Source organism: Prunus dulcis, chromosome 2 (genome assembly GCF_902201215.1).
Source record: "Prunus dulcis chromosome 2, ALMONDv2, whole genome shotgun sequence".
In the NCBI taxonomy this organism is placed as follows: domain Eukaryota; kingdom Viridiplantae; phylum Streptophyta; class Magnoliopsida; order Rosales; family Rosaceae; genus Prunus; species Prunus dulcis.
This window is the reverse complement of record NC_047651.1, coordinates 21,506,761-21,531,435: the sequence shown is the minus strand read 5'-3', so window position 1 is coordinate 21,531,435 and position 24,675 is coordinate 21,506,761. Positions and strand designations below refer to the sequence as shown.

Below are 24,675 nucleotides of genomic sequence, written 5' to 3'. Positions count from 1 at the left end.
ATTTGTGGTTCCACCCATGAGGGCAAAGTCTAGGGCAAGTCTAAGGCAATTACTATTCATTGTACTTTATTTCCTATTTTTTTTATACTTTAAACCATTAATTTTGATAAGCTTTTTAGATTATATTTTCGGTTGTCATGTGTCACTATTTATTATAAAATTTTCACTTAAAATTTAAGATAACATTTTTCGGGGATAAAATTTTCGGTTGCCACGTGTCCATATTTGTTATAAAATTCACATCCCACTCATCATACAATTGAAATACCTACTCACTCATCATACAATTGAAATTGGTGTGGAAAGTGAAAAATATTGGAAGGAGATGAGTTTGTATGAAGATTTGGTGTGGAAAGTGAATAAAATTGTTAGGTATTTATAGGGAAAATATCCAGAATTTTTTGGTATTTTTTAAAAAAAATTTGAATTTTTTCGATTTTTTTTGCAATTTTTTAAGCCAAAAAAGCAAGGCCGTCATTTCTGGAAAAAATTGCATTGGAGGGTCCGGGACGCGCCACGTGGCATATTCCCGTTGGAGCCTTCGGAGACGTGGGCTTCAGCCCGGGCAAGACTTGCCCTTGGGCTTGATCGGGCTTGTGGGACCCACCACGAAACCGAGCTTTGCGCTGGAGCCATTCGGGCTGCCCACCTTTCGGTTTCCTAGCGCGCTGGACGTCGGGACCTTGATGACCACTGGGATTATACCACAAGATGGTAGCAAAACCTTCTCCTTAACCAGGTTGCCTTGTAATTAGCCAAGTTGGCTTAACTCTCACTTTGCACTTGAATTCCCTTATTCTCACGGAATGTTTTAACCTCTCTTGAAGGTCAAAATTGAGAGTTTGAATTGTTTGGTCTAGTATTCTTTAAAAATGATCCTAATTCCTCTTATTACATATGCAAGCACAACTTTTAGAGAGTAGTTAGTGTTTGTTGTGCTAATGGAGTGGTTGCGCCCCTTACGTACACAAGGCTCAGAAGAAAACCCACAGCAAATTCTTATCACCTTTAGAAAAATTCCAAAACATGCATGTTGATCGTTCCAAACGAAAATAGCTATGAGCAGCCCTTTGTTCTACGAGTTGAAGAAGCAAGCCTCTTCCTTCTTGAAAGAGAAGATTAAAACTGCTCGCTTGACGCTGACTAATGTAACACCTGCACAACTGTAAGTTTGGTTGTGAATCATTTCTTTTAGAGCTTCATATAGATTGATTTGGGTTAATCTTGTTCTTGTGGATGGAGTTTGCAGAATGACGGAAGAAGCTACAAATGAAAATCCATGCCCGCCAGACACACGCACCATTGGAGTAATATCAAGGGCTGCCTTTGAAGTTGATGATTATTGGAGAATTGTGGAGATTCTACATAAGAGGTTAATGGGTTCTTTGTGTTCATGTAATCTGATTTTTTTAACCAATTTATCTTCTTCACAACATCCACTTTAACTAAGTTTCTTCTCTCTTTTTTTTTCTTGGTTACCAAGTCAGGTTGTTGAGCTTCAATAGAAAGAATTGGCGAGGCTCTTACAAGGCTCTAATTCTATTGGAACACCTGCTAAGCCATGGGCCATTGAGAATTGCGGAGGAGTTCGAGGGTGATAAAGATATTATCAAGGAGATGGGGAGGTTTCAGTATATCGATGAGAAGGGGTTGGCATGTTTGATTTGATCTAACTCTCATTTTTACTATATTAAACCTTCGTTATTGGGTTCCTTAGGGTTTGTGTTTCGCATGCAGGTATAACCGTATAACTGGGGATTGAGTGTGAGAAAGTTATCTGAGAAAGTAGTAAAACTTGTTGAAGATGAGGCGTTCTTCAGAGAAGAGAGAGCCAGAGCTCGCAATCTAACATGTGGAATCAAAGGATTCGGGAGCTTCAGCCTGCAGCGTTCTTCTTTCATAGATTCAAGCTTGAAGGACTTGTCCTTCAAAACATATGAGAGATGTAATTCTCACCACAATGACCATCAAAGTTGCAAAAATTGGGCCCTCGGCTCTAACGAGAAATTTTTAATGGAGGAAGAGAAGAAGAAACCAAAGCAAATTGATGGTTACCAGGACATCATCTCAAAACCTGACATGAGTCTTGACATAGAAGATCATCCATTTTGCGAGAGTGAGCATCGGACGGCAGAATCCCTTCTTTCTACTGTAAAATGAAACTTGAAAAGCTATGTTGTGTTTGTGTGATAACCTAGGTTGTATATGCTTTGATACGAGGTTTCAATACATACATGTTAAACAAGAAGCAAATATTGCACAATTTCTTTTCTTGAGAACACAAAAAAGAAAAACCATTTGATAATCATGAAAACTTGCATGGAAACGGCAAAAAAAGAGATGGAAACAAATTATAATGAAAGAATTGACCCATTTTAAAATCTGACTCGCCTTCTCAAAGTCATAACTCCAACAAGAGAATAACACAGAAGGTTAACAAAGTTAGACACAACGGGTTGCACAAGCTGCCTCTTGGTTTCAAGAAATAAACACAGCAACAATTCTCTCCATGATCCTATTGTCGTAAATTTTAGAAGCATTTCCTATGGACAATAGATGGCCCAGACTCGTCATACTCTGCTTTTGCAATCCACATCTGCAATCAAGAAAACAAGTAGAATGCTTCGATTAGTAATCATCCAAGATCAACTTTGGAACATGATGTTGAAATGCAGAAATGAACACAAACCTGCTGGAATGTACTGAGGGAAGCCAAGATGGATCCTCCGATCCAGACACTGTACTTCCTCTCAGGTGGTGCCACCACCTTGATCTTCATGCTGCTTGGGGCTAGAGCAGTAATTTCCTTGCTCATTCTATCGGCAATGCCTGGAAACATGGTTGAACCACCAGAGAGGACAATGTTGCCATACAGGTCTTTCCTGATATCAACATCGCACTTCATGATGGAGTTGTATGTGGTCTCGTGAATGCCTGCAGCTTCCATCCCGATCATTGATGGTTGGAAAAGAACCTCTGGGCATCGGAATCGCTCAGCACCAATGGTAATTACCTGCCCATCTGGTAACTCGTAGCTCTTCTCAACTGAAGAGCTGGTTTTGGCAGTCTCCATCTCCTGCTCATAGTCAAGGGCAATGTAAGCTAGTTTTTCCTTCATGTCCCTAACAATTTCACGCTCAGCAGTGGTAGTGAAAGAATAACCGCGCTCCGTAAGAATTTTCATCAAGCTATCAGTGAGGTCACGACCAGCAAGGTCGAGACGAAGGATGGCATGAGGTAGGGCATACCCCTCGTATATGGGGACTGTATGGCTGACACCATCACCAGAGTCAAGAACAATACCTTCACAGCAAAGCAAAAACATCCATCAGTAAGATGAGAAGAACACGTTTTGAATAGCATAAATGAACTCCATTAGAAACATTTCCAAATAAACTTTCCAAAAGTAGCATCGCTGAGGTTTCCCCCAACTAGACTAGTAGTTGAAACCAAAAATATTAAAATCAATGCCAGTAATCTCGACTCAGGCAAGACACTCTTTGTGGTTCAGGTAAAAATCACACAGGTGGAGATATCTCAGTCTATACTGATTAACCGTTAGGAACTTTTCCAAGGTCACACATTAAAACAAAAACAATCATGCAAGCTACTTTCAGTATTGAACACTAACTTCAAACTAACAACTTTGCTACAAAAAGAAAAACTAATCAATATTCTTACCAGTTGTACGACCACTTGCATATAGGGACAGAACAGCTTGAATGGCTACATACATAGCAGGAGTGTTAAAGGTCTCAAACATTATTTGGGTCATCTTCTCACGATTAGCCTTGGGATTCAGAGGGGCCTCAGTTAGAAGAACTGGGTGCTCTTCTGGGGCAACACGAAGCTCATTATAGAAGGTGTGGTGCCAAATTTTCTCCATGTCATCCCAGTTGCTCACAATACCATGCTCGATCGGGTACTTCAAAGTTAAAATACCACGCTTGGATTGAGCCTCATCACCAACATAGGCATCTTTCTGGCCCATTCCAACCATGACACCAGTGTGACGAGGGCGGCCTACAATACTAGGGAACACAGCTCGAGGAGCATCATCTCCAGCAAATCCAGCCTAAAAAGTAACATCAAAAGCAGTCTTTAAGATGCAATGTTCTGAAAAGAAAGAAAAAAAAGGCACAACCATCCAAACCATCTCAATGTCAAACTAAAGTCCTTGCCAAAAAATACCTTGACCATTCCCGTTCCATTATCACACACGAGTGGCTGAATGTCCTCAGCATCTGCCATCTTCTACCTGCCAGGTACACCAACCAGTTACAACAGGGCCAACAGGGCCAACAACAATTTTCCCATTTGAAAAAAAAAACCCTTGCTTTACCAAATGAGTATATATGGTAAAACTCAGTGCTCATGTACAAGATAGCATTAGTCTAACACATAACAAAGTTAAAGAAACGGTATAAAAGAGGACCATAAAACAGTGGGACACACAAACAACAGCGTGATGTAACACAAAAGAGGACCACAAAACAGAAATTGAACAGATGATTCTTCTAAAGAATGTTTGCAGGGTGTAAGATGCCCCTGACTAATAAATGAACAATCATATTCAAACCCATTATGAAAGGATCCGAGGAATTGGCTAGGACCAAATTGCCAAAGACAAAAAATGTACCACCAAATCTCAATGCAACAACAAAACAATGCAATACGTTTGATGAAAACAAAAAGATTAGAGAGAACAGATTAAATGAGCTCTCCATCACACATCAAACTTATAACCAAATATACTGATAACAATCTATAACGAGCACAAGTTATTCAAAAAAAAGAAAGGGAGGGTGATTAAAAATCATGATTTTTCATTCATTATTTTATTGTGTGTTCATTGTTTCTTAAATATTAAATTTTTATACGTTTTCTGCTAAGTATAGGAAAGCAAATTGATTCATCAAACGCAAATGGGCAATCCGTGGTAGCTATTTTGAACATAAAAAAAGGGGAAAAAAAAGCTACGAATCTGAAATGTGATAAAAACACAAAACCGTACCAAAGCAAACACCAAAAACTCCCAAACCAAACAATGCAGCAATGAAATCATAAGGAAAAAAGAAAAAAATTAGAGATCTAAAGCACTTGCTAACTAGAGATGGATAGGAAAGCAAATTGCATCAAAGAGAGAAACAGAGAGGGTGAGAAAATTGACCTTTTTCTGAATGTGACGGAAGGAGATCGAAGGCGAGAGAGAGAGCGTGTCAGAGAGACAAAGACAGTGTTTTGGGAGTGGGCGAAGGAAATGGGAGGGGGAGAGCAAGAATAAGAAGGGGAGGCGGACATGAAATGTGGGCCGTTGGATTGGATGGGTGAGTGGAAATAAAGAAGACTTGAGAACGCGTCCATGGGCTGGCTGGCTGGGCTTCCCTCGATTTCCGCTGTTCCAGTCATTTTTCTCCTCTTTCTGGACCTTTTTGCCCCTCTTCCTATTTTCGTTCTTCGACACACCTAATCATATATCTATTTAACTGTTTTAACGTCTACATGTCTATTTACACGAAATTGAATTATCTATAAAAAGTTCAAATCCTCTTCTTATGTTCTTTTTTCTATTTTTATTTTTTGTGGTACAAATTAAGTTTAGGGGGAGTAGAGGCTATACCATCTCAGGGTCAAGACATACTAATGCCTATTTGAGGACTTACAAAGAGGATCTTAGCCGATTTTTTGATTTTTACAGATTACCCACCAAAAGAGATTGTTGGCAGTGAGACTTGAACTTAGACCTTAATAGCGAAGAGAACGATCCTTAACAACTCAACCAACCCTCTTATGTTCTTTTGCAAGCATGGCACTTATGTTCTTCGTCATTCCAGAATGTTTATAAGCATATGAATTCATTTACATGAAAGCTGCGAATTAGGAGGGAGCGAATTGAACGCCAAAGAGACAGAAATAATAATATTGGTGAGTAATGTTGGGCAATGAACCCAACTACAAGCTACATTCTATAATGCATTAAACAACATTATAGATGTCTAGTTAAAAGCCACTACTCTGTAGTGGCTGGCAGAATTCAAATCCTCTCCGTCACCAGCTAGGCCTAGGCCTTGATATAATAGTTCTAGCTAACAATCATAAAGTGGGAAGCCCCATGTCATTTTTAGTTCAAGAAAACAGAAACTAAAGAATTAAGAACTTCATGAAATGTTCTGATGGTGTGGACCAAATCATAACTCAGCACATTCATGCAAGATTGACAACCTCCATTTAATTGTTTAATTTTATGATGATTGATATATTTAACAAGTTAACAACATTATTGCTTTGAATTCTAAAATTATAAGAAAGAGAAATATCATAGATGGTCAAGAAGTACAAATGACAAAACAGTTCAACTGGAAAGAACAAGGTGACCTATCTTGTATAGATCCACAAGCAAATCCCTAACTAGTTCAAATGAATTACAACATCTAAGCAGAATGTTAAGATCCATCAATTGAGTGAACATGCGATTTCAACTTCTTCAAGTTCATCACCCATCCAGCATGGATGGTATCCAACAATTGAATACCCAAAAGACCAGCAAAGGCAGGACAGCCTAGTCGCTAATCAATTCTACAGGAATGGAGGTAGTATCACCCATCGACGCGGATACTTCGGTCTCCCGTCTTTCCCATCAAATATCTGTGATGGCAAACAAATCATGTAAGCAATGCATTCATATCAATACATTCTGACACTTCATGAATGCAACATATAGATGTTAGCATGCTATCCATCAAATATGGTTTTTCCCCCCACCATCCTATTTAAATGGAAGTAATAGGCAGTGGCAATATAGGTTTGCTAAGGAATCGATTTTTGAATCAATCTAAAATTCGGAACAAACTATCTTAAGATAATAAGAACAGAAAACTTTTGGTATCAAATTTCATTGTAGTTCAGTTTACCAAGCAATTATTAATCATGCATGCAGACCCACCCACCCAAGCACTGACACACAATCTGTAAATCAAACTATACACATCTGTATGTAATATAGAGTTATTCTCTAACAAGGTAATTAAATATAGTCCTTAATAAGAACTCGATTCTCAGCTAGTAAACCCTATATGGACGGCTAAAATGCACAATGGGCAAGATCTAATACACTGAGAAACAAGTCTTTCCTTATTAGAGAATATATATGCAAGTAACTATGTACAAATATTATTTTTGAAAAGTCATAAAATTAAACCCAGCCGAGGTAGTTTTAAATGTAGAGCAAGATGTTAGCTAAATGGCGACCGACATTGAAGCAACAAAACACAATCAGTTACTGGTGTACAGAAACGGTCTAGAAGATCACCTTCTTCAAACGGCGGTGCTTTGCAAGGGCCCAATTTGTCATGATAGATGCAGCAACTACAAGGAAGACATAACCAGCAACTGTCTGCGTTGCAATATTGAAGCCCAACCACTGATAGATCTCTGTAGTGTAATTTGCACATGTCACAAAATTAAACAGAAAACCACGTGGAATTTGATATCCTCCATTTCCATCAGGCCTTCGCAGGTTCCTCAGCAGGATATGGCAATAGAAGTTTGAGATCTGAAATATTATCCCCACAGCAAACCCAATCTTCATTTGGAGGTCACTAACAGGGGTGTAAAGTGGGTGATTCACATAGTAAGCTATGTAGGAGCCAAAGCTCCAATAATAAGCACAATTCCGGAATACATTCAAGAGTGGTGAGGTTGCATGACTGAAGCGATGTACAAAAAATGTCTCCATAATACGTTTAAAGTAGTGGAAGCACCAGTAGTATAGAGCATATGTTTGGACTGGGCGGATGACACGATCTCCTTTGAAGCCCAAGTACTGGTAAACATTGAAGTAGTAAAAGATGGGATAAAGGACCAAAGGCCCCAAATACTCAAAGAAGAAGAGTGTTTTGTAGGACACTTGTGGGCCTAGGTCCTTGAACACCACAGTTAAGTTGTCTGAGTTTTCACTGATATAATCTTTGAGACTCTTCTTGTAGTTAAGGACAACTGGCCTCTCTTTTGATCCTGGTTGGACGGGGAGAGTAAGCCGCTGCCTTGCAGGATAGAACTTTTTGGCTGTTGACATAAGGCATGAAATCATGTTACGATAATTTATAAAACACAGAACCTCCTATACAAATTTCTTTGGGAGGGGCAAGTTTCTAATGGAATAAGGCATATAAGGATGAAAAAAGCATCAATAATGACATATATTAACGTAGACAATAACAGATGTCAATAACAAATAATTCAGGCCAGGAACCCAAATTCCAAGTTTGCTAACAATGTTTAAGTATTTGTATTTCTAAGACAAAGAAACCACACTGTATACACATGGCTCCCCATGATTTATTCTTCATTTTCTTTCAAATTCCAATGATAATCATCTAGAAAAAAAGGGATAGATCAAAATACTTTAGGTAATCCAATACAATAAGCACAGGATTGTGTCCAAAAAAAAAGGTAAAATATGCATTAAACAAACATGATGATGCAGCAAGCCTTAAAGTCACATTTCTTAAGCATAGAGGCTCAATCAATCTTATCTTTGGGTTAAAAAATGTTGATTGACCAGAAAAACAGTCTTAACAGACAAGGCTTAAATAAGTTCAACAGAAAAGAAAAGCATAACCAGCACTTACTTCGCTTATGGATCGCCTCCTGCAGATCAGTCACAGTGGCCTGGAAGGCAAACAGAGAGACGAAAAAAGTCAGAAAAGGTAACAATTGGGTTCTACTAGTAGTTGAAGACTTGAATCCTTTAACCATTTGAATTTGGAAAAAACTTTAATCTTTCACTAAACTGAACCCAACCCAACAAAAATTTCAAAACTTGATTGCTTTCGTTTTGTGTTATTTTCTCAATGAAATAGAGATATCGATGAATTACACAACTAGCGGAAAAGAAGAAAGTAAAAGGTAAAGAAAAGCATACAGAATCACTGAGCTCAAGGCCACCCTTAACAACTTCTCGACCACTCCGTGAAACTACGGTCACCTTCATATTTTCAGAGCAAGTGAGAGAGACCCGCTTCAGCAAATCAAGCAAGAAACAAACCCTTTAAGCCGTGAGCAAAATCACGCAACTTCCATTCAAATTGCAGAGCACGAAGAATGAGAAGAAAGAAAAGAAATGAGATTGAGAGTGAGATCCGAAAATGGGTGCAGGCTAAGGCTCTCTTTAATAACGATGATGATGTTGAATATTGAATTTGATTGGGCGTGTAGTGTAGTGTAAAGTAGGAGTTGGTTTGGGCGATTTCGGATGTAGAAATTAATGGCGTATGGTTGAGGGTAGGATAGCTAACTATGGAGGCTGATCAACAACGCCACTCTCCAGCCTCCAGCTAAAAGAAAACTACACTACTGATCAAGTTTGGAATAGGGCTTTCTTCGGTGGGCCATAGTTTTAACTATCTCAATGCGCGTCGTTTCAAGGTTCATTATGATGTTATGCACGAACAATTTCTCTTGTATTGGATGGAAACAATTTTTAGGTATTATATTACGGAAACAATTTTTAGCAAAACATATGAAATTTTTAGGGATTGTGATGTGAAACTAACAATTTCTTTTTATCATTTCACATGTGTTAGCAAAATTAAGAATCAAACTGATTGGAAAATCAGGAATAAGGTGTACTGTTTAATAACTTCACACTGATGGTTGAATGCTGATTATGTAATTTATTGTCTGGGGCCCATGCAGTCAATACTATAACCAGATTTATCACATAATTAAGTCGTCGGTGCAATTATTCAATTCAATGCTCATAACTGAACATTTAAATTCCTAAATTCATTGTTGTTAACTATTGGTAGTAATGGAATGGCAGGAATAGGAAGGTCGAGGACCACCCTTTTGGTTATGCTTTTCGGCATGAATATGTGAAAATGACATTACCAACCCATTTGTTATTGACCAACTTCATGGTTCAATTCGAGCTGCTTTTTTTTTTTCTCATGGAAGTTTTGTTTTAGGAGAACAACTTGCATGTCACGAGGATAGTATTGTTTTGCTATCCCCATCTAAACACGTTCCGTCATGTGGAATCATCATCACGCGTGACAGAATGTGATTAGTTGGAAAATGCAAAATAAAAGTGCTATCGCTGCAATATACAAGATTTGTCACATCTACATACCACTTAGAATCGACCATCCTCAAACTCACCAAATGAAGGAAGCAAACCAGATGCATTTTCTTCAGCTTTATCCAAAATAACTGGGTGATTTAGGAAACTTACATTCAAAACAAGAGAGACCAAAAAAAGTAAATTTATGCCATGGTACAGCACTTAAACAGAACAACAAAGCAAGAAACATACCAAACACCTAAATCCAAAACTTCTACTACAGAGCCAAGTACACTGGGGTAGATCCCACAGTTAAAGCTTCAAAAACGTCAGGCCTGCAACTTAATATCTCATAGCTACTAGCCTCATTGTGCATCTTTCCATTGTAAATACAGCTATTTCTCTCAACCCTAATACATAATAATGGAAAAGGATGTACAAGTGCCAATCCCCAACTTGTTCATCCACAGAAAATATGTATTGCAAAAAGAACCGTGTAACAGTGCATAAAAATATTGGAAACATAACCATGGAATACATGTGCAATGAGAACCGTTGGTTTCCACAAGCAGAAAACCATTCACAGAGGCTCTAGACTGGTGTCAAAAGAACCAGGGCATACATAATAGGCAGGTATGATTTGACATAAAGAATTTTTCATACCAACTTTGCAAAATCAATCTTGAGAGGCAGCAGTTGGACGAGGACACAACACAACTATCCTAACACCTCTATTGCTGTACCTAGTATCTCATCCCACATTAATATGCTTTTCAACTTTTCCATTACCAAGCACCTACTTTCAGACATCAACTGGGTGAAGACTCAACCCCACAACCAACTGAAAAAGAATGCAGGCAACAGAGTGAGTCAAAGAAGTCTCATATACCCAAAAAAGAAATCATATTATTCATACCAAAGAAACCCCAAACTACCTACCATAAAAGCACACAAGAAATATTTGTTTACCCAGGAATGACTATTGAGAAGAAATAAAACCTCTTAAATGGTAGTAAAATTTCCTGAAGGAAAAAAATAATCCATTGCTTCATGCATCAGTGCCCAAAAGTGGGAGAGCTCCCACATGTGTTCAGCTCTTGAAGGAATACGTATCACACAGAAACACTTCAATGTTAGGTAATATAGAACGAACAAGAATGGGGCTGTAGAAAATTGGGTCAGACTAAAACGTATAAAAAACATAAACCATAGCAACAAATTAGAAAAAATGCAATGTTATCAATTACCAGCAATTGCATGGAAATTTCTATTTTGTCTTCTAAACAATGTCCGCAATGATGAATGAATCTGCATATTCAGATGCTATATGCAGTGTGAATTTCCATATAATATACAAAGTTAAATATACTAATTACAATATAACTGAAAGACAGGAATGAGTTTACAACCAAGCTACTATGACTGTACACAAACTGATATAAGTAAAAAAATTTAGTGATAAACGTTACAAAATAATGTTCAAACTTTCAAGGCCTAAACATACAAGGAGACAGAAGAAACGTGCACAAGTATCAGAATAGACTTTAAAAACAGGGTAACAAATAGACATTCAAAACAAGGTAACACATTTGAAAGGCAGATGATCAATCATAAAAAAATATAGTTCAGTCTCAATTAAAAAGGTTTTCAAGCAAACTCATTAGGCAAGTTTACAAATATCCTCATACTCAACAGCTTTAAGAACTCTACCATCATACACACCATTCTCTATCTGCACCTTAGCGCAAAACTTATCTGTGTCCACTGCCAGCAACTTTGCATTTGATCCTCTGTAAGCCCCATTCACTATCTTCACGAGGCACCCAATTTGCGGAATCACGGTCTCCAGCTCTGCCTGGTCAACTCTCAAGACGTGCTTGCTTTCAAGCATTTCAATCTCCCCCACATACTTGTCGATCACTTTTCTCACAACCCCTTTTTGCTTATAGTAACCCTTGTCAGCCAATGCTTTACTCATAACTTTAACAATGATTCCTTCACATAACCAATAATCCTTCCTATTAATCCTCTCCTTCTTCTTCTCATCCTCCCTCATCAACTCCTCCAATGCCAAGCTCCCCGCGCCACCACTACTTCCATTTTTTGTCGAATTCTTAACCTTACTCTTGTCATCATCTACCTCATCAAAAACCAATTTCGAGCTCTCCCCTTTTTCTTTCGAACCCAATTTCGAGGACCCAAGTGCAAAACCAATCTTGACCCCACTCTCCACTTTAATCCTATGGATCTCATCTTCTGAACCTTGATCAACCCCATTACCCACGGGCATCGACTGAGCAACCCTCTCAATCTGCTTCTTAATCTCTCTCTCCTGCTTCGCTTCCTCGGCCATATCCGCCCTGAGTCTCTTGTTCTTCAACCTCTCCTTGAAAGGGTTTCCGAATCTCTATCGATATAAGTAATGAACCAACCCTTTGGCGTCTCCTCAACCTTACACTTACCCGTCCTCCCCAAGTGCTTCACGAACTCGGTTAGCGTGGCCCACTCAGTCGAATTCATATGAACATGGTGGCGGTCGTTGATGTACTCGTTGTAGACCACGGTGGCGGCGATACGGCTGAACCGGTGGCTTCGTTTCATCAAATCGAGAAAACTTTGCTCGAACTCCTCGGAGTAGCCATCGACTATGCGATTAGAGTTTTCGCCGAAGATCTGCATCTGTCGCTGGTGGCTTTCGCTCATGCAGTGGCATTTGAAGCCGTTCTCGTCTCGACATTGCTTCTGGCACATCTGGCAGTACCATCGAAGCTTCTGAAGTCCCTTGGCCTTGATCCGATTGGCAATTGCCTTTGGGGTTAGGAAGTCGTTCTTCCCCATGATGATTTTACCGCCGAATTACAGAAATATTGGTGTAATTTGAATCAGGATTGGGGTGGTGTTTTGATTGGGGAATTGGCAATCTAAACCCTAGATGACGGAAGGGATGGACCTGATGAGGGTTTTATTTTTCGTGAAATCTCCTCTTTTTAGGAACAAGAGCAAACCCGCGAGTCGCGACGTTCTCTTTTTTTTTTTCTCCCAATAATATATCCCCTTCCTTTTTATCCTATTTGTGAATTAAAAATTATGTGGGTTTTCTGTAATCAAATACCTTTATATTCTTTTTCTTTTTTTCAAAGGTATGAACATGTTATTACTATAAAGTGTTACATAACCTTCTATTTGGAGGATGGAAAATAACTTGAAATTTAACTAAAAGTTGAGAATTTAAGAGGAGAAATTAGTAATTTTCTTGTTTGGCAACTTAAGCACGAAATTTATTAAATGGGGCATCAAATTATAGAGTTTAATTTCCACCAAAATAGGCGTTATTTCACAATTTTCATACTGATATTTACAAAATTCAACGTACATAAATTCAAATATTGAAATCTTCAATTGCCAGAAATTGAAATAAATGAAATCTAAATTCCGTCATTTTAGAATTTTATGAAAATTTCAATTTCTTCATCCAAACGGAGGGTAAAAGCCCAAAACAAAAGTCAGAAAAATAAAAACAAGGACTCAACTAAACAAAATAAAAGCCCAATCCAAAATACAAAAAAAGGCGCAAAACAACAACAAAAAAAAACCCAAAATATAAAAACCCTAGAATCAGACCCTATTATATTCAGGAATGCAATTCCTATTCTTTGATTTCCCTATGTAAATTCCTAAATTCACAACCTCTCAGACGATAATAATATTGCATAAAAATATATAAAGTGAACAATTAACTTGAAACTCTAGTCAAGTTTTAGGAAGAAATTATAAAATGCTGGCCATCAAACATTACGTAGAATGTAAAATGTTCACATAAACATACAAGGAAAGCATTACGAATGAACAAAAGAAATAATCAAAGTCTAAAAAAAAAGCTCTCTAGAGAGAGCACTGAGTGGTACGGAATCTTCGCGACTCTTCTTACTGGGAACTGCCGTTACGGTGGTTTCCGGCTGCCGATCTATTGTTTCCTAAGTGTACGTCTCCCTGAATTCCAATTGCCCATGGAGGAAGGATCCCCTGGTGTCTTTCCCAAGCTTTCTCGTGTGACGAAGAGGGTTCGGGCTGCTGCAGATTGCGATTCTGAGTACGATGTGGAGTCTGATTCCAATCCCAATTCGATGCAGGGGTTGATGCAAGCAACTAAAATGGATCTGATGCCAGAATCTGAGAATATTCCTAGGCCGATGGTTGATCTGTTGAATGAATCTAATGGTAATAAGGTGCCTAATTTCTTATCTGGTATTCATAGCTTTCGTGATAAATTGATGAATAAAGTTAATGTGTGGGGATTGATATTAACTGCTTGGATACTGATTATGAGGGTTTGAATGATGAGGATGATGTGTTCATCTCTCGTGGTGAGCGTGGGCCGAGTATACACTTCTCTGATCGTGCTATGGCTCGATTTTGTGAACCTTGGAAAAATGCTTTGATCATTAAGCTCCTTGGTCGCTCTCATACGTATAACTACCTTCATGATCGCTTAGCTCAAAAATGGAGTTTGGTGGGAGGGTGGAAGCTTATTGACTTGGTGAATGATTATTTTGTTGTGAGATTTGATTTGGAAGAGGACTTAAATTTTGTGTTAACTGGAGGGCCTTGGATGATTGCGGGGCAATACTTAACCATACAACAATGGAGGCTTGGTTTCTGCCCTTCTACTGCGCACATCACAAGAATGGCTGCTTGGATTAGAGTATCTGCCATACAGCTTGAATGTTTTGATGTTTGGTCTCTTAGGAGGATTGGCAACCTTCTTGGTAAATTGCTGAAAATTGATTCGTTGACTACTTCGCAAAATAGGGGTAAGTTTGCTCGTTTATGTGTGGAGTTGGACCTAACTAAGCCTCTTGATGCCTTTGTGCAAATAAATCAACACTGGTACAATATTGAGTATGAGGGATTACCTGATATTTGTTATCTATGTGGGTGTTATGGTCATAAAAGGGAGAGTTGTACTTTGAAATCTGTGAATTTGTCAGATGAGGCAGGGAAAGCTCAAGGTGCAGGAGTGGGACCTATGAATCATGACTCTGTTGAGGTTACAGAAACTGTGAAGATAGCTGAGGATAGCTTGCGAGGCCCTTGGATGAATGTGCAATCTAGAAGGCGACCAAAAAATATTCGTAAGGATGTTCCTGGGCAGGGTTCTGGTGGTAGGAACAAAGGGTCTCGTTTTGATGCTCTTAATGAGATTGGTGAAGATTTTGACATAAGTGGGCTCGATAATGTTAACCAAGTTCCGACGAAGGTTGTCCCTATTTTTAAATCTGTGGTGGAAGTTGGTAAGAAAGTTTGGACTAAGTCTAAACATGCTAATTCGGGTTCTAGGCCTGTTCTGAATGATATCTCCAATAAGAATGTGCAGAGAGTCTCTAATAGTAAGGTGTTGGATAAGAGTTCGGGCTCTTCTGTTAAGTTTACAATGGGGGCCTCTCAATATTCTCGTAATATGGTTGTTGGTGGTAGGAAGCCTTCTACTCTTAGTGCTGTCACTGAGCATTTGGAGAGTTGGGGTGATGGTCAACATAGTCACCAAGAGAAAGGGGTTTATATTTTTGGGCATCAACCTCCAAACATAACAACATAGTCTGAATCTCATGATGAGGATACTATTTTTCATGAGGATGCTTCTGACTATGATGATGATAATGTTCTTGTGCCTAGAAGGACTGACCAGCTGGGGCAACTTGCGAAGATGGATTTGGTTGAGGGCCAAACTAGCACTTCTGGTGAAAATTTGACTGGTATTACCTTCAACATTGTTGAAGGTATGGCTTTTGATGCTTAAGTAAAGGGTTTACCCTTAGTGACTGTTTATCTTTTAGCAAATTTTTTTTTATGAATATTATTAGTTGGAATGCTCGAGGTGCTGCGTGCACTAAGTTTAAGACTACTGTGATGAATTTGAGTCGTACTCATCATATGGATATACTTTTCATTTGTGAGCCTAGAATCAGTGGTAGGAAGGCTATTGCTGTGGTTAATTCTTTGGGGTTTTCCAATTATGAAATTGTGGATGCCAGTGGTTTCTCTGGTGGCTTGTGGTTATTATGGAATGCTAGTAAAGTCACAGTTGATATTGTTGGTACCTCAGCTCAATCTATTTCTGCTTGTGTCTATTGGCCTGGTCAAAATCCCTGGATGTTTACTGCTGTGTATGCTCATCCTTGTATTGCTAAGCGAGAGAAATTATGGGACTATCTTTCCTTTGTTGGTGCTAATCATAATATGCCTTGGTTAATTGCTGGTGACTTTAATGAGATGTTGAGATTTGATGATAAGTTAGGAGGAGCTTCTTTATGCAGATTAAAAGGGTTTAAAAACTGGTTTGACAACCATGATATGGTGGACTTGGGTTTTTATGGATCCAAATACACTTGGACTAATAAAAAAGTTTTTGAAAGGTTGGACAGAGCTATTTGTAATTTGAGTTGGCGAAGGTTTTTTGCTGAAGCAACTGTGAGACATCTCCCGAGGACAAAATCAGATCATAGTCCCATCAAAATCTGCTTGGCTTCTTGTTTTATTTCTTCCCCCCTTTCCAGACCTTTCAGGTTTGAAGCTATGTGGCTCCAACATGAGAAATTTCAGGATGTTTTTGATGCTTCTTGGGGGCCTGTTATTGGATCTGCTCTAGATAAGTCTTATGCTTTAATTGCTCCTCTGAAGCAATGGAATATTCAAGTGTTTGGTCATCTGAGGCAGAGGAAGAATAGGTTGTTGGCTCGCATTGATGGTATCCAAAAATCTTTGTGTATGGGTCCAAATCGTTTCCTTAGTAATTTGGAACCTGAGTTAGTTAAGGAGTTTAATGATGTTCTGGAACAAGAAGCTTTATTTTGGAGGCAAAAATCCAGGATTAATTGGTTGCAGAAGGGTGATAGAAATACAAAGTCTTTCCATCTTACAACTATTATTAGAAGGAAGAGAAATAAAATTGAAAGACTTAAGAATCTTGCTGGTGATTGGGTTGAGGAGGCAGTGGGAATTAAAGCTTTAGCTGTGGCTTATTTTTCAGACTTGTTTTCTAATGATCATGTGGTGGACTCTGAGATTGGTTTTCCTAATTTGTTTCCTGGCATAGATGTGGCTGATTTGAGGCTTTTAAATAGACCAGTTGCTTTGGAGGAAGTTAAAGCTAGTCTGTTTAATATTGGAGGGCTAAAAGCCCCCGGGATAGATGGTTTTCCTGCTTGTTTTTATCAAAGCCAGTGGAATCGTTGTGGTGAAGATATCTTTCAGATGGTGCTTGAGGCTTTTCATGAGTGTGCAATTCCTAAGAAGCTTAATATGACTCTTATTACTCTTGTGCCTAAGGTGGAAAGTCCTTTGTCAATGGTGCAGTTTCGCCCTATCAGCTTGTGTTCTACTTTGTATAAAGTGATATCCAAGGTTATTGTTGCCAGGCTCAGAACTATCTTACCCAATCTCATAAGCCCTAATCAGGTTAGTTTTGTTCCTGGTAGACATATTACTGATAATATTCTTATTGCTCAAGAATTGATGCATAAGTTTAAATTGTCAAAGGGTAAAAAAGGGTTCATGGCTTGGAAAATTGATCTCTCTAAGGCTTATGACCGCCTAAATTGGAATTTTATTGAGCATGTGCTTGTGGAGTTGGGTCTGCCTCTCAATCTAATAAAGTTGATCATGAGTTGTGTTTCTACTGTGAAGTATCAAATTTGTATCAATGGAGAGCTCACTGATTCTTTCCAACCTAAGAGTGGTATTAGACAAGGGGACCCTTTGTCTCCATATTTGTTTGTGTTGTGTATTGAAAAGTTGTCCCATATTATTTTTGAGGATGTTCGGATGGGTAAATGGAGACCTGTTAAGTCCTCTCAAGCTGGGCCTGCTGTCTCTCACCTCTTTTTTGCTGATGACTTAGTTTTGTTTGCTGAAGCTACCTCTAATCAAGCTAGAGTTTTGAAGAATTGCTTGGAGGTTTTTTGTCAAGCCTCTGGTCAAACAGTAAATTTTGATAAATCTGCTATCTTCTGTTCTCCCAACACCTGTAAGGAGATAGCTAAGGAAATCAGTTGTATTTGTGGCTCTCCTCTAACTGAAGATCTTGGAAGGTACCTGGGCATGCCTCTATTGCATTCTCGAATTGATAAAAGGACTTATAGTAGCTTAATTGACAAAGTGCATAAAAGACTTGCTGCTTGGAAGGGTAAATTTCTTTCTTTAACTGGTAGAGCTACCCTTATTCAATCTGTTACTTCGGCTGTACCTGTTTATGCAATGCAAACTGCTAAACTGCCTACTAGTGTGTGTGATGCACTTGATAAATTAAATCGAAATTTTTTTTGGGGTGGGAGTGAGAAAATGAGCAGGGTCCATCTTTGTCAGTGGGATCTTGTTTGTAGGCCTAAGAGTAAAGGGGGGTTGGGCTTTAAAAAAACTGGTGCTATGAATCAAGCTTTGTTAGCCAAGATTGGTTGGAGGTTGCATATTAAGGATGAAGGATTGTGGGCAAAGATTTATGAGGCTAAATACCTTAAAGGCCATTCTATTCTTGATGATTCTGTGATTTTTAGGCAGGATTGTTCTTCTAGTTGGAGAGGTGTGCTACATGGGGCTGCTCTTCTAAGGAAGGGTATGTTATGGAGAATTGGGGATGGTGGTACTGTTAGTTTTTGGAAGGATAATTGGGTTTTTGATGCTCCTTTAAACCAAAATGATAGTTGTGTGCATATTTGTGACCCAGATTCTGTTATTTCCAGTTTTTACAAAAATGGTTGGTGGGATATGGAGAAACTAAGGGCTGCTTTACCTAATGATCTGGTCCAACGAGTTATTAGCTATCCTGTGGGGTTTAATAGTGGGATTCAGGATGCTCAAATTTGGAAGTTTTCTCCCAATGGGATTTTCTCTGTAAAATCTGCTTATAATATGCTTTTTGAGGGTTGCTCTGATGTTGATTGGAAGTTTTTGTGGAAGCTTAAGATTCCTCCCAAGTTGCATATTTTCTTTTGGCTTGTTTTTCAAGGAAAAATTCTTTCTAATGAGCAAAGAGCTAGAAGACAACTGTCTTTGGATGCTTCTTGTGGTTCTTGTCATTGGCCTGTGGAGTCTGTTCTTCATATTCTTCGTGATTGTGTTAAGGCTAGGAAGGTGTGGAATGCTCTTCTTAATTCTAGTCAAAGTGCTGGATTTTTTACTATGGACTTTCAGCCTTGGCTTAAAGTAAACTTGATGTCGAAGATTGTTTGGGCTGATGGTTTTCCCTGGAATTTGGTTTTTGTTTTCACATGTTGGTACATATGGAAATGGAGGAATTTCTATGTATTTCATGGTGATGAAGAATTGGCTTTTGACTCTATACAGATTATTACTGCTGCTGTGAAGGAATGGTTTAACGCTTCTATTGTTTCTTCTATCAAGTGTGCTAAGGTTGAGGCTTGGTTTGCTTGGGAACCTCCTCCTGCTGGGGTCTTTAAACTGAATGTTGATGGCTCTAGGAAAGTTGCTTCTGGCCATATTGGTGCTGGAGGTTTGCTGCGTGATGTTTCTGGTGATTGGTGTAGTGGTTTTGCAATTAATTTGGGAAAAGGGCAGATTCTAGAGGTTGAATTATGGGGCTTGTTTTTTGGTCTGAGGATGGCTGTTGAGAAAGGGTTTAATAACCTTATCGTTGAGATGGATTCGGCTGTTGCTATCCAGCTTGTTCAGCAACATGATTCTCTTACTTTGCACCCTCTTGCATCTTTGGTCTCTAATTGTTGGCAATTAATGCAGAAGCTTGAGAATTGCAGCCTCCATCATATTTTTAGGGAGAAAAACAGTGTTGCAGATCAACTGGCTGCTTGGAGTTATAACTTAGATTTTGGTATCTGCATTTTTGATGAGGCCCCAAGTTGGGTTGGGTCTTCTTTGGTGGATGATTTGTTAGGGGTGCCTAGACCCCGCTTGATTTGTGTTGGCTAGTTTGTTTTGTGTGTTTGGGGTTTTCCCCCCCAGTTCACCAAAAAAAAAAGAAAGCATTACGAATGAACTGTGTTAGCATTAGTTCCACATAAGATTGTGAATGATTGTGAGCCGGTGATACAAGCGGAGAACGAAAAATCATTCAATGGGGCGTGGAGGATTGATAGGATTCATGTGTAAATTCCTAATTTTCAGTACAAATCAAATATCATCTGTTCAAACGATTGTGGTATAAATTTGATAAGTGAATTAAATTAAGAAAAATATATATTATAAGTGAATTAAATTAAGAAAAATTAATAACGCTAGCATTATTAGTTGCCCAAATAGAAATGGGCTAAAGCCCAAAATAGAAAAAGAATTACGGGTTCGAAGTCTAAAGTTTGAACATGAACGGAAATGGGCTAAGGAACTGTGAAGATAAAAGGACGACGTGGTATAAATTTGGTAATCTAGAATTAGAAGGGCAGCGAGCGATTGCGGCCGGCCGCACCGATTCAGAGTTGAGACGAATCAAAAGGGCGGCGTAGCATCGTGGTGCAGAGCGTTGAATGGCGTTGGGCCGTCGTATCGTCGACATCTGTTTAAACTTCTGCAGAGGTTTAATCATTCACCTTTTCAAGATGCTCCTTCTGCGGTTGGTCGGTTGGTTGTTATGAGGCAAATGAGATGTTTTAATCTTTGTCGTCTGATTTGTGGTGGTTAGGGTGTTGTTGTTCTTGGGGTTTTCCCCCATTTCATCAAAGAAAGAAAATCAATCTTTGTCTGAGTTTGTCATCTCATGTTTTGCAATAAGTGGGTGAGCAGCTAGGGAATGAAATTATGTAACCTTTGAAAGACTAGAAAGACTAAAATTTCAACTCCTTCCAAGTCGAGGAGAGGGCATTAGGATTTAACATCAACAACCAATAAGATGTGACAATTGATGAATACAAGCTATCTCAGTTTATAATAGCATGCCACAAATTGAAGTTCCTTACATCACTATTTTAGATCAGTCTCAATTCCTTCACAATTTCTTCGGTCACTGTTGAATGTAATCCCCTTCTTCTGGCCGGTGGACATGTCCTCCTCAGAGACGCTTAGAATCCCATTTTCATCAATGTCAAAGCATGTTTCAAATTTAGGAACACCTTGGGGAGCTGGAGGAATGTCATTAAGGTAAAATTCACCTAAAAAGTTATTATTTTTAGCAGTTGTACTCTCACCCTCATAAACGCGAAAGGGGACAGAAGATTGGTTGTCCTGGGAAGTAACTAATACCACCTTCTTCATGACAGGAATTCTGGTGTTTCTTGGAATCACAACTGTCATAAAATCTCTCTCACCCGCAGAGAGTGAAGTCGCTACCCCAAGTGACACAGGGGTGACATCTAAGAGTCTCAAGTCTTGAAGCATCCCAGTTGGATTCCCACCACTCAAGACTGCAGCTTCAACAGCGGCACCGTATGCGATAGCCTCGTCAGGATTAATGCCCTTGCACAGCTCCTTCCCTTTGAACACCTCCTGCAAAAGCTGTTGCACCTTGGGGATCCTAGAAGAGCCACCGGCAAGGACAACATCATCGATTCTGCTTATGCCCATATTTGCATCCTTCAAACACCTTTCAACAGGCTGCATGCATTTTTCAAAGAAATCCATGTTGAGTTGCTCGAATTTGGCACGTGTAATAGTCAAGTAGAAATCAATACCCTGATTCAAACAATCAATGTCAATGTCAGTCTCAGACATAAATGAAAGCCTCCTCTTCGCCTTCTCACAGGCATTTCTTAACCTCGCAAGAGCCCTTGGGTTTCCACCAATGTCTACATTATGCTTCCTCTTGAATTGCTCAACACAATAATTCACCATTCTGTTATCAAAGTCACCACCTCCTAGATGAGTGTCTCCAGAAGTGGCCCTCACTTCAAAGGCACTATCAGCTATGGTAAGAAGTGAAACATCCAAAGTACCACCACCAAAATCAAATATCATCACATTTCTCTTGCTATACCAACCGGACTTCCTGTCAAGCCCGTAAGCAATGGCTGCAGCAGTCGGCTCATTAATGATACGCATCACATTTAGGCCAGCAGTAGCACCTGCATTTTTCGTAGCCTGTCGCTGACAGTCGTTAAAGTAGGCAGGGACGGTGATAACTGCATTTTTCACCGTTGAACCGAGGTAGGCCTCAGCAATCTCCCGCATCTTTACAAGAACCATAGATGAGATTTCTTCAGCAGCAAATTGTTTCTCCACGCCCTTGTGCGTAACCACAAACATTGGCTTCTCAGCAGGACCTTCAACGACCTTGAATGGCCAATGCTTCATATCATTTTTAACGCATTCATCACTGAACCTCCTACCAATTAACCTTTTTGCTTCTGCAAATTGATGACAAAATTAGAAATACACAATTCGACAAGGAAACAGGTCATATGATAAAGATAAAAGCATATTTTTAATATAAAGATGTTGTAATTACTGACGTGCTATATGTTATAATTTATAAGCAAACGATAGTGAATAAGTACACCTTCTGTGCTGAACAAATCAGTTTTAATAACTTGTGAAGTGTCGGAGAGAAACGAACAAAAACAAGAAGACATACAAATTTTTTTTCTTTTTAAAGGAAGAAGCAGAGCCTCAGCAGATTACAAAGCTTATTTGTGAAACAAATTAATTGGTCATATGTGGGAAAGTCATGAGCTTACCGAAGATGGTGTTGATGTTATAAAAAATAATAGTTTTCCTCTTTCCGTAAAGCCAAATACAAAATATTTATATTATAAATAACATATAAACAAATTGGAAAGTTTTGAATGTATAATGAAATAGAAGAAAACAAAATAATAGGTAAGTAAAAGGAAAATAAATAATAAGTAAGAAGGTGAGTTTGGTACGGTGAAGCACGTCAAAGACGCTGTCCTAAAGCCTTTGTAGCCTCCCTATGTGCAGGTACTGACGGTCTACAAGACTCCAAGATACGACCCCTTGTACACAAACTCAAGATCCGCTATGAGCACATTCACAGACAGATATAGGTATCCAAGTCACATAACCATTGCCCAAAATAATAATAATATAAAGTAGAGAATATATGTAAAAGTAGACAAGGAGAGAATTAGAATGTGTATGTGATATTCTGATAATGTATTGTGTGTTATTGTGTGTATTGTGTGTATATCAAATGTGAAGGAGGAGTGGCCTTTTATAGGCATCCAAAAACATGTAACCTTCACCAACCATAAAAGTTCACCAACCAAAAAATTAAGGCATTCACCAACCAGAAATAAAACCTAAATATTAAATATTTATAACCCCCATAATAAATAAAATAAAACAGCCAAAATAATTAAATAAATAAAATGGTTAAATTTTTAAAACCTTTTAAAATTCCAACAATCCCCCACAAGGTTTTCAAAATTTTACCATGACAAAAAAAAACAGTGAAAAATATATAATATATATATGGGCAATATAATACTATGTAATAGGTGTAGGTGCCTTCCGGGCTTGAACCTTCACTTAGTGATGATAGTCTCCATTTGAGGAACCTGAGTGTACACAGTATTGAACTCGGCACCTTTGACCAAACTTCAACATATCCCACACATAGTATTAGTTGAGACTTGGATGCGGGGTAGCGCTATTTATGGCCATGCGCTAATCTTGATTCTCATGAGAGTTACTAGAGAATAGCCCAATTCTCATAGTCGCGGCCTCACGACGTCTCTCACTTAGGTGAGTTCTCCAAGAGTACATGTGACCTGCACCCTGCGGGAGTTTGCCCGCCTCGAAACTCATTCAGGGATAAATCCCTTCCTAACGTCACATAAAATAGCACTTTTGCCTTAGGGATGAGCAGAAGAATATCTCAAGGATATCTCCATAGTTTTATGAGTGCTATATGAGTCACGCAATATGGATTGTTTCTACCACATTGAACTTCCTTCATGGGATCTCCAATCACAGAAGTTGGGTTACCTCCCTAGGTGACTCCCTTATGGGCTTAAGCACATCCCCCTCGACATTTTGCATTAATAGCCTCCTCCACGAGGCATGCATATCAAAACTAGCCTTCACAAGGCATATATAATGTAGGTCATGTCTTTGTTCTCCATTTTAGCGCGCTTTAAACCTGCATGTTATTAAAATATTTCCTACACAATCTTGCACACAAATAATTAATGGATTTCACCTCAGTATAATTGGAAATTAAATACGCATTGGTATATAGTTAAGTATAATGGAAATACATCATACATTAAATCTTCTGATCAAGAGTACCTCTCAAGTCCATGAAACTTTGAGTACACCTGCTACCACTTATGAACAACAATATAACAATTAATTCATTAAATAAATTTAACTATAAACACTGAGTATTTCAGGATACCCTTACTCCCTTTTGTGCACTCCAAATGGTTGAAATCATGATCACATATCCAAGTTGAAATTGTATCTTGTCGATTCTCAATATGAACCTATAAGACAATAAGAAGTCTCTACCAAAATTTTATGCCAAAATCATCATTAGTTGCAAATATTTTCGTATCAAATTGAAGATAAATTAGTCTCATAATAAACTTGCATAATGAAACAAATTTCATACAGACACAGTATGTTTGCCAATAAAATATAAAAAGTATTATGTCACTAAATGAATCTTTCCCATGAGAGCATAAAGAAAT

At 38.6% G+C, this 24,675-nt stretch overlaps 5 protein-coding genes and 1 pseudogene across 5 annotated transcripts; 2 read left to right on the top strand and 4 right to left on the bottom strand.

The window, feature by feature from the left end:
* Window positions 1–974: 974 nt before the first annotated feature.
* LOC117618373 (clathrin interactor 1-like) lies at window positions 975–1,762 on the top strand. Its single transcript, XM_034347955.1, has 4 exons — window positions 975–1,165; window positions 1,250–1,372; window positions 1,488–1,649; window positions 1,738–1,762. The coding sequence occupies exons 1-4, from the start codon at window positions 1,059–1,061 to the stop codon at window positions 1,760–1,762; spliced, it is 417 nt and encodes a 138-aa protein (XP_034203846.1). The 5' UTR covers window positions 975–1,058.
* Window positions 1,763–2,322: 560 nt separating this feature from the next.
* Window positions 2,323–5,308, bottom strand: LOC117617725 (actin-1). Its single transcript, XM_034347227.1, has 5 exons — window positions 5,171–5,308; window positions 4,192–4,258; window positions 3,682–4,075; window positions 2,690–3,303; window positions 2,323–2,596 (listed from the first exon to the last, which is right to left on the bottom strand). The coding sequence occupies exons 2-5, from the start codon at window positions 4,249–4,251 to the stop codon at window positions 2,531–2,533; spliced, it is 1,134 nt and encodes a 377-aa protein (XP_034203118.1). The 5' UTR covers window positions 4,252–4,258; window positions 5,171–5,308; the 3' UTR covers window positions 2,323–2,530.
* Window positions 5,309–6,284: 976 nt separating this feature from the next.
* On the bottom strand, window positions 6,285–9,366 carry LOC117617726 (very-long-chain enoyl-CoA reductase). Its single transcript, XM_034347228.1, has 4 exons — window positions 8,924–9,366; window positions 8,631–8,670; window positions 7,310–8,064; window positions 6,285–6,645 (listed from the first exon to the last, which is right to left on the bottom strand). The coding sequence occupies exons 1-4, from the start codon at window positions 8,990–8,992 to the stop codon at window positions 6,577–6,579; spliced, it is 933 nt and encodes a 310-aa protein (XP_034203119.1). The 5' UTR covers window positions 8,993–9,366; the 3' UTR covers window positions 6,285–6,576.
* A 1,581-nt stretch (window positions 9,367–10,947) lies between these two features.
* On the bottom strand, window positions 10,948–13,101 carry LOC117617724 (annotated as a pseudogene).
* Window positions 13,102–14,070: 969 nt separating this feature from the next.
* LOC117618371 lies at window positions 14,071–20,002 on the top strand. The gene is made up of 4 exons (XM_034347954.1): window positions 14,071–14,289; window positions 14,391–15,617; window positions 15,696–15,840; window positions 15,939–20,002. The coding sequence occupies exons 1-4, from the start codon at window positions 14,071–14,073 to the stop codon at window positions 20,000–20,002; spliced, it is 5,655 nt and encodes a 1,884-aa protein (XP_034203845.1).
* Window positions 20,003–20,902: 900 nt separating this feature from the next.
* LOC117620058 (heat shock 70 kDa protein 4-like) lies at window positions 20,903–22,706 on the bottom strand. Its single transcript, XM_034350152.1, has 2 exons — window positions 22,696–22,706; window positions 20,903–22,365 (listed from the first exon to the last, which is right to left on the bottom strand). The coding sequence occupies exon 2, from the start codon at window positions 22,310–22,312 to the stop codon at window positions 20,987–20,989; it is 1,326 nt and encodes a 441-aa protein (XP_034206043.1). The 5' UTR covers window positions 22,313–22,365; window positions 22,696–22,706; the 3' UTR covers window positions 20,903–20,986.
* Between the last annotated feature and the right edge of the window lie 1,969 nt (window positions 22,707–24,675).

Excerpts from the sequence above, each read along its gene's own strand:
- LOC117618373 (XM_034347955.1), top strand. The coding sequence starts at position 1,059 with ATGAGCAGCCCTTTGTTCTACGAGTTGAAGAAGCAAGCCTCTTCCTTC. Across the intron at positions 1,373-1,487 it reads GTGGAGATTCTACATAAGAG|GTTGTTGAGCTTCAATAGAA; the intron begins GTTAATGGGTTC and ends TTACCAAGTCAG. Across the intron at positions 1,650-1,737 it reads CAGTATATCGATGAGAAGGG|GTATAACCGTATAACTGGGG; the intron begins GTTGGCATGTTT and ends TTTCGCATGCAG.
- LOC117617725 (XM_034347227.1), bottom strand. The coding sequence starts at position 4,251 with ATGGCAGATGCTGAGGACATTCAGCCACTCGTGTGTGATAATGGAACG. Across the intron at positions 4,076-4,191 it reads ATGGAACGGGAATGGTCAAG|GCTGGATTTGCTGGAGATGA; the intron begins GTATTTTTTGGC and ends GTTACTTTTTAG. Across the intron at positions 3,304-3,681 it reads TGCAAGTGGTCGTACAACTG|GTATTGTTCTTGACTCTGGT; the intron begins GTAAGAATATTG and ends TTTGCTGTGAAG.
- LOC117617726 (XM_034347228.1), bottom strand. The coding sequence starts at position 8,992 with ATGAAGGTGACCGTAGTTTCACGGAGTGGTCGAGAAGTTGTTAAGGGT. Across the intron at positions 8,065-8,630 it reads GGAGGCGATCCATAAGCGAA|CCAAAAAGTTCTATCCTGCA; the intron begins GTAAGTGCTGGT and ends TTATGTCAACAG. Across the intron at positions 6,646-7,309 it reads AGCACCGCCGTTTGAAGAAG|ATATTTGATGGGAAAGACGG; the intron begins GTGATCTTCTAG and ends TTGCCATCACAG.
- LOC117618371 (XM_034347954.1), top strand. The coding sequence starts at position 14,071 with ATGGAGGAAGGATCCCCTGGTGTCTTTCCCAAGCTTTCTCGTGTGACG. Across the intron at positions 14,290-14,390 it reads ATGAATCTAATGGTAATAAG|GGTTTGAATGATGAGGATGA; the intron begins GTGCCTAATTTC and ends ACTGATTATGAG. Across the intron at positions 15,841-15,938 it reads TACCTTCAACATTGTTGAAG|GTGCTGCGTGCACTAAGTTT; the intron begins GTATGGCTTTTG and ends GGAATGCTCGAG.
- LOC117620058 (XM_034350152.1), bottom strand. The coding sequence starts at position 22,312 with ATGAAGCATTGGCCATTCAAGGTCGTTGAAGGTCCTGCTGAGAAGCCA.